This window comes from Mirounga angustirostris, unplaced genomic scaffold (genome assembly GCF_029215605.1).
Source record: "Mirounga angustirostris isolate CCGP_5_RB_7025 unplaced genomic scaffold, mMirAng1.0.hap1 SCAF_13, whole genome shotgun sequence".
Lineage (NCBI taxonomy): Eukaryota > Metazoa > Chordata > Mammalia > Carnivora > Phocidae > Mirounga > Mirounga angustirostris.
This window is the reverse complement of record NW_026991721.1, coordinates 57,381,018-57,391,605: the sequence shown is the minus strand read 5'-3', so window position 1 is coordinate 57,391,605 and position 10,588 is coordinate 57,381,018. Positions and strand designations below refer to the sequence as shown.

At 43.4% G+C, this 10,588-nt stretch overlaps 2 protein-coding genes across 11 annotated transcripts in view; one reads left to right on the top strand and one right to left on the bottom strand.

Annotated features, from left to right (window-relative positions):
• Window positions 1-83: 83 nt before the first annotated feature.
• Window positions 84-10,588, top strand: part of NUP98 (nucleoporin 98 and 96 precursor) — a 120,627-nt gene continuing 110,122 nt past the window's right edge. For 5 of the 10 annotated variants that reach the window (XM_045894309.3, XM_064577000.1, XM_045894311.3 and 2 more), the window contains exon 1: window positions 88-272. The gene's annotated coding sequence lies outside the window, so the exon portion shown is untranslated. Of the gene's footprint in view, window positions 273-4,373; window positions 4,498-10,588 lie in introns of those variants that run through there. The other 5 variants (XM_064577001.1, XM_064576999.1, XM_064577002.1 and 2 more) reach the window with 4 other exon arrangements.
• Window positions 9,434-10,380, bottom strand: LOC123857457 (small ribosomal subunit protein eS10-like). The gene is made up of 2 exons (XM_045894314.3): window positions 10,322-10,380; window positions 9,434-10,037 (listed from the first exon to the last, which is right to left on the bottom strand). Exons 1-2 carry the CDS (start codon window positions 10,378-10,380, stop codon window positions 9,488-9,490), a joined length of 609 nt encoding a protein of 202 aa, XP_045750270.2. The 3' UTR covers window positions 9,434-9,487.

The following is a 10,588-nucleotide window of genomic DNA, read 5'->3' as shown; positions in this document are numbered from 1 at the left end:
GTTGCCCAATGAATAACAGGGCGGGCTTAGAGTGGCGGAAGCGTCTGCCAATGCGCAGACAGCGAGGGCGGAGCGCCCGGAGCGAGCCTCTGACGGCGGGCGGCGTGTGACGCAGTCGGGCCCTCTGCGCGCTGCGCCCGAAGCGGCGGTCGGTGGCGGTGGTGGTAGCGGCGGCGACGGTTTCGTGGCGGCCGCGCGCTGCTCTCTGAGCGGCGGGTGGCGGACGGGCCGAGGCCTTCACTCCTGACACTTCCTTCTCCTGCCGCACCGCGGTAAGTCGGGAACCCAGGCGGTGGCGGCCCCGGACCGACAGGCTCCTCCTCCCCTCAGGGCGGGCGGGTGCGCGGGGCGTCCCAGGCCCTCCGCGCGGAAGTCTCGCGCCCCGGCGCGCACCTTCTGCCCTGAGGGAGGGGGCGGGGCGCGCTACCCTGCGGCCCCGAGGCTGGGCTCTTGGGCGCTAGGAGAGAATCGAGATTCGTAGAGTCTGTGCCCCGGGGTCTCCCGTGGCAGCCTACGCGGAGGGAGCGTCCATGTATCTGGTGGTACTCCTTCGTTTGCCCGACGGTGATTAGGTGGGCGGGCCCTTTGCGGGGGCAGCGTCTTAGTACTCTGAGTAGGGTCTCCCTAGCACTTCCTTGACCATCGTGCTGGATGGGCTTTAATTTGCCTTTGGCGTCTCCACGGGGGAAATTTGTAGCCCGAGGTTTAGGGTGGGTGGGTCGGGAGTTTGTTAGCTTTTTAAAATAATATCTGAGAGTTAAGGTCGGTTTAGTGGAGTAAAAGGTTATTTTCTGTCCTCCCACGTGTTCCATGTAAAACTAGATGAGGAGAAAGATGGGATTTCTGGATTACTATGGCCATAGAGACCTTAGAAATTAAGCCAATCCCCCTACCGTACATCACGTGCAAGTTTTACAGATGGAGAAACTGAGGTCCAGAGAACGGACGGGATTAGCCAATACCAGATGTGACTCAGTCTAGAAATTTTTCTCCTGTATCACTCTTCCTGGGTGTTCCAGCCTCCCATTATTTGAAGGTTCCCTCTGGAGGTTGGGGGCGGGGAGCATTCGGTAGTTAGAAGCAGTCTTTGATAGCGTTTCCGATCTGGTTGGTACCACTTCTGTTTGTGTAAAGGCAGAAGCTTCATTTGCGGTACCGTAACCTAAACCGTGAGAACTAAAAAGTTGGCGGAAGAATGTCAGTGATGTAAATGTATTGGAAACGAATCCATAAGACTACATGTCTGGCTAATTTCCTATTCCAAATCTGAAATTTTTATTTGTGTCAGCTGCTGGGGATTCAGAAGAAAGAATCCAATTCGTGACTCATAACAGTATTGGAATAGGAAGCAGGAAGTACAGACAAAACTTAGATAGGCAGTGGTAATTTTGTGGTTCTTATACTCATGGCTCCTTTGGTACTGAATTCAAAGTATTGTAGTAGGATAAGGTGAGAAAGTGAAACTATGGAAGAAACTAACTGGAAGAAAGAAAAGAGCAGTGATCATTCCCTGTGACAGTCTTATAAAGGGAAGTGCTTGTTAACTGGGTGACAGATGATATGTTTACTTGGTGGAAGAAGGATATTAAAAAACAAAACCAGAACTTGGACAAATTGGAGGTACTGGGAAATACTTTGATAGAATTATTTTTTTCACTCTTCATTAAGATTTGAGGAAATTGAATTAAAAAGTCGCCACTTTGGTCTGTTCACACTGGTGAGATCATCACTTTGTTCTTGTTTAGATGACAAAGCAAAAACTGAAAACTAGTGTGTAAGAGCAGAAGAGTACAGTAGTCTAAACACATAGATGTGAACAGAGTATATTTTCTGTGACATTTTCTCAGTTCAAGCATCACCCTCTTCTGGGAAGCCTTTCCTGGCATTCTGTCTCCTGCAAGCTTCCATAACACTTATTTGATACTTCTATTTATAGCACAGATCATTTTGTATTTTAGCTGTTTATCTTACTAGACTGTGGTAAAATATATTTGTCTTATCTTTTTTTAAGATTTATTTATTTAATTTTTTTTTTAAAGATTTTATTTATTTGAGAGAGAGAAGAGAGCACATGAGAGGGGGTAGGGTCAGAGGGCGAAGCAGACTCCCCGCCGAGCAGGGAGCCCGATGCGGGACTCGATCCCGGGACTCCAGGATCATGACCTGAGCCGAAGGCAGTTGCCCAACCAACTGACCCACCCAGGCACCCTATTTATTTATTTTAGAAAGAGGGAAAGAGAGAGAGGGAAGGAGGGAGAGGGAGAGAGAGAAAGAGAATCCAAGCCGACTCCCTGCTGGTGCGGAGCCATGTGGGGCTCAGAATCACAATCCTGAGATGATGACCTTAGCCGAAATCAAGAGTTGGATGCTTAACCGACTAGCCTCCCAGGCGCCCCTGTCTTATCTTTGTATTCAGGTTGCTTGGCACATAGTAGGCATTCAGTGTTTACTTGAAGGGATAAACAAATACGGAACAGCTAAACCTAAAAATAGTCTGTAAAAAGACTGGGTATATGTGTGCTCCGGAAAAACGGAGCCTAGATAAGAGGACTCATACCGTTCATACATTACATGGTACTTTGGTACCTGACTTTATTCGTGTCTACTAGCTCCTAGATAGCTAAGAACAGATAGAACTTTTAGGGAACCAAATTCACAGCTTGAAAGAAATTGGGTATATTATTTTATTGTGATATTTTTATTGTAGCAATTAACCTAAGAATTAAGGGATACAAGTTGTGATGTTTAATTTCTGACAGTGCACATCTGTAATTATGTAATTTGTCGAAAGGTTAGGGGACTAAGAAATTTTAGGAGATTTAACAATATAGGTAGTAGAGGTAAGGTATGTATACAGTGTTTCTTGAGAATTTGGTGCATTTCTTTGGGTTTGGTATTATGCCTAAGTATTTGGCATAGCATGTCTCTAGAGAAGATTTTTCAGCCTCTGCACTGTTGACGTTTTGGGCCAGATAATTCTTTTTGTCTGGGAGCTTATTGTAGGGTGTTCAGCAGCGTTCCCCACATCTACCCATTAGATATCCATAACAGCCCCCCCCCCCGAGTTGTAACAATTAGGAAGGTCTCCAAATATTGTCACATGTCCACTGGGAGGCAAAATTGCCCTGATTGAGAGATCACTGCTTTTGAGAAAACATTACCAATATTTCAGTAATGCCATAACTTTATCTTGCCTGGTGTGTGCTTGTAAAGTCAGCTAATAAATTGCATCTTTTTCTTTTTTTTCAAGATTTTATTTATTTGACAGAGGTGGGAGGAGAGCAAGCACAAGCGGGGGAGCGGCAAGCCGAGGGAGAAGCAGGCTCCCTGCTGAGCAGGGAGCCCGATGTGGGCCTGTGGGGCTCGATTCCAGGACCCTGGGATCACGACCCAAGCTGAAGGCAGCCGCTTAACCGACTGAGTCACCCAGGTGCCCCTAATAAATTGCATCTTGATAGAGTGTCCTTTAAAGTTATTAAAATCTGGAATTGTTTCAGGAAGCTGAAAAGCTAAGAGTCCTAGAGTCTCTTTTATTTTTGTGGTAGCCTCCCTTTCTCTGGGATAGAAATCAAGGTCTTGTTTGAAAGGGGATAGGCCATTGGGAAAATAAAGCAATATTTATTTCTCTTTTTGTGGAAGAGGGCAAAAAGAGTTTGTAGTTGAATTGATGTAATTAAATGTGGTGCTGTGGGATTCCATTATCTTTCCATTTCACTGATACAGTTACATGCATTGATTGGAGTCTTGTCCCATTGTAGTGACACTGCGAATTGTCATATTGAAGAGTTTGTACTTAATTCAGCGTAATTGCAGTTTTGTAGTAGAGAAATAAAAATTATTAAAATACAGCTCTAATTAGCTAAGTCTGATACAGTGAGTTTAAGCTGGTGGGTAGTAGGGTAAATTGGAAGATGTGAAACTCGAGTCTGGCAGATGAATTAGAAGACTATAACAATAGTCTAGTATAGCAGTTGTCAAAATTTGAGGTCTTTGGACTCCTTTATACTTTTAAAAATTATTGAAGATTCCAGACAGCTTTTGTTATGTGGGTTATATCTACTCATATTTACTATACTAGAAATTAAAGTTTTAAAAGATAATATTGACTTAAAAAATAATAAACTCATTTGTTAATATAACAATTTTATGAAAAATTGCTAAAAAATTTAGTGACAAGGGTGGTGGCGTTTTACGTGTTTGTAAATCTCTTTGATGTCTGGCTTAGTAGGAGATCACTGGACTTGCAGATCTTTTGCATTCACAGTTGATAAGTTGTTTCGGTTGAAGTATGGGAAGAAAATCCCAGCCTCATACAGATAAGTAGATGGAAAAGAGGAATTTTTTTTTTAAGATTTTATTTATTTATTTGACAGAGAGATAGCCAGAGCAGGAACACAAGCAGGGGGAGTAGGAGAGGGAGAAGCAGGCTTCCCGTGGAGCAAGGAGCCCGATCCAGGGCTCGATCCCAGGACCCTGGGATCATGACCTGAGCCGAAGGTAGGCGCTTAACAACTGAGCCACCCAGGTGCCCCTACACTCAGATGTTTCTAAAAATTTGTTGCAGTGTGGAATCTGAAGCCATATTATTAAAGATTTTATTTATTTGAGAGAGAGCGCACGCACACACAGAGCAGGAGGGAGGGAGAGAGGGAGAAGCAGATTCCCTGCTGAGCAGGGAGCCCGATGCAGAACTCCATGCGGAACTCAGGGGATCCCAGGACTCTGGGATCAAGACCCGAGCTGAAGCAGAGGCTTAACTGAATGAGCCACCCAGGCGCCCTGAAGCCATATTCTTGAACTTAGTCCGGTGTTACATTAAAATTCATTGGTTTGTCTTGCACTTTGAATGGATATTTACTCATGCATGATTTTATGACATCATACATTGGTTGTTTAGAAATCATTGGTTCACTGGGTTATGTAGCTCTTCCCAATGTTGACAGATTTAATTATACAGTTAACATTTTCACCCATCTCATCAGATAAGTCCTTTGAGAATGAGCTGACAAGGGGCGCCTGGGTGGCTCAGTCGTTAAGCATCTGCCTTCGGCTCAGGTCATGATCCCAGGGTCCTGGGATCAGGCCCCACATCGGACTCCCTGCTCGGCGGGGAGCCTGCTTCTCGTGCTCCCACTCCCCCTGCTTGTGTTCCCTCTCTCGCTATGTCTCTATCTGTCAAATAAATAAAATCCTTTAAAAAAGAATGAGCTGATAAGCTCATAGTGGCAGACATAATTCTAATTTTCATTTCAAATCTGAATAACCATAGTTTTGTCATTTATTCTCTGAAGTAAAAATGGTGTTCCATGAAAAATCAGCTGGTTCAGCCTTCTAAGGTAATCACACAGGTGTTATTCTTTGAGATAGCCCTTGTATTTCCATACACAGAAGTGCTTTTGAGTAGTTCCCATTTCATCTCAAACAATAACCACAGAATATTTAAAAAATGTGTACTGAAATGTCAAGAATTAATAATCACTAATTTTTACAACTTCATCAAAGGCATTCAAGTGAAAGTGTATTTTTTGTGTGTGTTGTGTGTGGCAGTGAAGAATTCAGTGACTGTTTTATAGTTTGGGTCATTGTCCTGATTCATGCTCAGGGTCCAGCAGTTTTATACACCATTGCTTTTGCACCCCAGTGCTGAGGTTAGTACAGTTAAAAAAAAAAAAAGGTAAATAATGTCTTAGTATTATTATGAAAATAGTTTTGACTTCATGGACACCCTGGAAGAGGATTCAAGGACTTTTAGGGGCCTTCAGACCTCACTTTCAGAATCACTAGGAAGGACAATGATTTTTCACATTGGTTCTTTGAAAGCACTACTTCACCTATTCCTCTTTACTTCAGCGAGAGCAGCTTCTGCTTATGTCTGTTTTATGTGTTGGGTTCCGTAGCTAAAAATATTTGAAAACCACTAATTAAGGGAAGAAAGAATTGACTGAATTAGGACTCTTGTTCAGGAAGGGAACAGTTCAATCCTTCATGAATGCATGTTGCACTCACTCATCACTTCATACCTTATTTATTTCCACATGCTCCTTTGACCTGTGGTATCTACACACCTAAGCTTTTTTTTTTTTAAGATTTTATTTATTCATTTGAGACAGAGAGATAGAGAGAACACAAGCAGGGGGAGCAGCAAAGGGAGAGGGGGAAGCAGGCTCCCCGCTGAGCTGGGAGCCCGATGTGGGACTCGATCCCAGGACCCTGGGATCATGACCTGAGCCAGAAGGCAGACGCTTAACCATCTGAGCCACACAGGTGCCCCCACACCTAAGCTTTCTTGGTGGACTAAGCTTCTTAAGAAATAGGTGAATGGATTTGTAGATTAAAGGTGACTTGCTGGGAATGAGACTAGGGATGTGAGATGAGTGGAAGAGAATGAATGATCAAAGTGACCTCAGTGTGTGTATGGAGTGGGTGTTTGTTTTTGTTGTTTACAGTGGTATTTTATGGTTGTATTAAATGGTCAGTAGAGGACATTGAAGTATTGGGAAATCATTTTATGTATGGTGTTCTAGCTAGGCATTGAGCAGTCAAGGCTTAGAGCAAGGGAAAATTAATGTGCATTTTTCTAACTAAAAATATTGTAAAAATATTTGTTGAAAAGCTAAAGAAAAACCTGCTTTTGGGTGTAGAGATTACTTTAAAAAATTTAAAAATCTTTAAAAACAAACAAAGCTTTTGAGGAGCTGTAGTTTGAGGCATCTTTGTCCTTCAGTGTAGGCTGGAAAATCCCTGTTCAAGTGTAGACAGAGGTCTAAGAGGTTGAATATCATGACAAGTACAGTTACACAGTAGCAAATGGCAGGGTTTCTTAAATTCCTTTTTAACTTTTTATTTTGAGTTAATTTTAGATTTACAGAGAATTGCAAAGATAGTAAGTGGTGGAGAGTTTTAAATACAGATTTGTCTTACTCCAAAGTTGATGTATTCTTTTCACTACTTCTGTTTGTCAAATGAAGATTATGTTAAGGGAATGAAAATATTGCTCAGCACTGTGAGGAAAGGAGCTCTATTAAATAATATAGATTATTTTAAATTAATTTACACCCTAATGGAAGAAATTGAGCAAAATCCAGGTGCTTTTTACCAGAGCAGCAAACAGTTCATATACTCAAGTGGCAGGTATGACAACAAATATATTGCATAACTAAAAGCAGCTGGGAGGCATTAGTTTACGTAATTGGGTTTGGAAAGGGGGAGGGGAAGGGGATGTGTTTTTATACTGATAAAGAGTCTGAAGGGTCTAATCTGGGACAGTTGTGGAATAGTGAGGCTTGAACGGCAATTTTTATTTTTTATTTTTTTAAGATTTTATCTATCTATTTGGGGTAGAGAGCATGAGAGGGGAGAGGGTCAGAGGGAGAAGCAGACTCCCTGCTGAGCAGGAGCCGGATGTGGGACTCAACCCTGGGACTCCAGGATCATGACCTGAGCTGAAGGCATTCGCTTAACCAACTGAGCCACCCAGATGCCCCTTATTTTTTATGTTTGTTTATTTTTTTATTTTTAAGTAATCTCTGCACCCAGTGTGGGGCTTAAATTTACAACCTCGAGATCAAGAGTTGCATGCTCTACCCAGGTGCCCCAGCAATTTTTCTTTTTCTTTTTTTTTTTTTAAAGATTTTATTTATTTATTTATTAGAGAGAGAGAGAGAAATAGCATGAGAGGAGAGAGGGTCAGAGGGAGAAGCAGGCTCCCTGCTGAGCTTGGAGCCCGATGTGGGACTCGATCCCAGGACTCCGGGACCATGACCTGAGCCGAAGGCAGTCGCTTAACCAACTGAGCCACCCAGGCGCCCAATTTTTTCTTTCTTAATATGTCTTACAAAAAAATTTTTTTTTGCAGTGAGTATAAGTACATCCATCCATAAAGAAAGTGGTTAATCTTTTCAGAAAAATTCATCTAGGCCACATAAATTGTCATTCCGTAAGAGTGAGCAGTTACCTTTCTGATGATTAGAACTGTCATGTTTGCCAGAGAAATGTCTCTTTCCCCTGATAGTGCTGGATTAATACTGCCAAATTTTGGTTTTATAGCCTTCTTATTTTTTTTTTTAAAGATTTTATTTATTTGACAGAGCACAAGCAGCGGGGGAGAGAGCGGGAGAAGCAGGCTCCCTGCTGAGCAAGGAGCCCGATGCGGGAATTAATCCCAGGACCCTGGGATCATGACCCAGGCCTAAGGCAGCAGCTTAACCGACTGAGCCACCCAGGGGTCCCTATAGCTTTCTTATTTATAGTGAATGTAAAGTCATTTTTCCTTTTAGTTGTCAGTGTTCTTTCTCTAGGAGTTCTGGGCTCTCTACGCACAGCTAATAGTCAAAAGTAGCTTTGTGATCATGCTCAATTTCACCATTTGTAGAATAGGGATCAAAATACCTACCTCTTTGGATTCTTGGGAGGTTTATATAAGATAATTTGTAAAATGTACTTAGGCCAGTGCCTGGGACATAGTAAGAATTCAAATGTTAGCTAGTATTTCCGTTTGGGCCAGGTTAATATATTTAAAAGGATAAAGACTTGAATGTATGATATGCCTTTAAACTTTTTTTTTTTTAAGATTTTATTTATTTATATGAGAGAGAGAATGAGATAGAGTGAGACAGCATGAGAAGGGGGAGGGTCAGAGGGAGAAGCAGACTCCCCGCCGAGCAGGGAGTCCGATGAGGGACTCAATCCCGGGACTCCAGGATCATGACCTGAGCCGAAGGCGGTGGCTGAACCAACTGAGCCACTCAGGCGCCCTAAAGTTTTTTTTTTTTGATATGCCTTTGAACTTGAATAGATTTAGAAGTTCCACACATAGCAATCTCTAGGATTACTCCCCCCCCCTTTTTTTTAAGGGGGGGGGAGATCACTAGCGTGAGGGGGATGGGGCAGAGGGAGAGAATTTTTTTTTTTTTAAAGATTATTTATTTATTTGACAGAGAAAGACACAGCGAGAGCAGGAACACAAGCAGGGGGAGTGGGAGAGGGAGAAGCAGGCCTCCCGTGGAGCAGGGAGGCCGACGTGGGGCTCGATCCCAGGACCCCGGGATCATGACCTGAGCCGAAGGCAGATGCCCAACGACTGAGCCACCCAGGCGCGCCTCTTTTTTTTTTTTTTCTAAGATTTTATTTATTTGACAGAGACACACAGAGAGGGAACACAAGCAGGGAGAGTGGGAGAGGGAGAAGCAGGCTTCCCATGGAGCGGGGAGCTCGATGTAGGGCTCAATCCCAGAACCCTGGGATCATGACTGAGCCGAAGGCAGTCGCTTAACGACTGAGCCACCCAGGCGCCCTGAGAGAGAGAGAATCTTAAGCAGGCTCCATGCCCAACACAGAGCCAGACACAGGGCTCAATCTCACAACCCCAAATCATGACTGAGCCAAAATCAAGAGTCACATGCTCTACCAACTGAGCTAGCCAGGCACCCCTACCTTTTTTTTTTTTTTTTCTGGCTACAAATTTATTCAACACAAAACATCTCCAACTTTACTGAGGTGGCTGACCATGTCCACGACCAAATCCGCCTCTAAACTGGAACTCAGTTGCTGACCCAGCCCCGGCCTCAGCTTTCTTGTCGGCACCAGGGGGCACAGCGCTTCGTCTGTAGGTGTCTCTGTCAGTTTCCCCTCGTGTGAGTCTTGCAGGTCGCTCTCCCTCCAGACCTTTGGGCCGTGGTCGGCCAGTCTCAGGGTGGCTGCGACGCAGAGTGGCAGGCACAATCTCGGGGGGCAGGTGGAGGTAATAACGGAGATACTGGATGCCCTCGTTGGTAAGGTACCAGTAGAAATGTCTCCAGGCAAACTGTTCCTTTACGTAGCCTCGTGATTTGAGAGACTGCATGGCCTTCATGACGTGAAGGTTGGGCACATTCTTGTCTGCCAGCTCAGGGTGTTTGGGCATGTGGACATCCTTCTTGGCCACCATCACTCCCTCCTTGAAAAGGAGTTCATAAATGGCAATTTGGTTCTTCTTGGGCATCAACACCTCGGCGGCTGCTACGTCTGGGGCCGGGGCTGGAAAGCTTTTTTTTTTTTTTCTTTAATAGAAAAATAGTGCAGATTATCTGCATCCTCTAGATCTTTTTTGTTGTTGTTGCTGGTAATAGAAGAAATAAACATGATGGAAAAGTTTGGGTCCTCTGAATTCTTTGTCCCAGATACCATTTACCTGCCTTTCTCTAGAGGCCACCACTTTCATGTATTTCTTCTAGTCTTCCTTTTTACTCTTACTATGAATAAGAGTGTATTGTCTTTTCTATTTTACATAATCTGCCAAATGTATCTTTTTGCAGTTTGCTTTTTTTCATTAAACATCTTTTACTTGAAATAACTCTCTAGGATAACTTTGTCCAAATATTCTGGTGGTGTCCTATTCTTCATACCGTATCCTGGCTACATATGTAGCAGAGTGCTCTGGTTTACTTCTGTAGTTGGATAATTTAAGGTTAATGACATCTACCTAATGAACTAATAAGTTCATTTATTATATCCTTATCATATGAGGGAAGCTGAGCTTTGGTGTTAAAACACAAGGCCAGATAGGATAAGTACACAAATACCCATTCTTATCTGTGTACCTTATTTATCC

Excerpts from the sequence above, each read along its gene's own strand:
- LOC123857457 (XM_045894314.3), bottom strand. The coding sequence starts at position 10,380 with ATGAAGAATAGGACACCACCAGAATATTTGGACAAAGTTATCCTAGAG. Across the intron at positions 10,038-10,321 it reads ATCCTAGAGAGTTATTTCAA|AAAAAAAAAAAAAAGCTTTC; the intron begins GTAAAAGATGTT and ends TTTCTATTAAAG.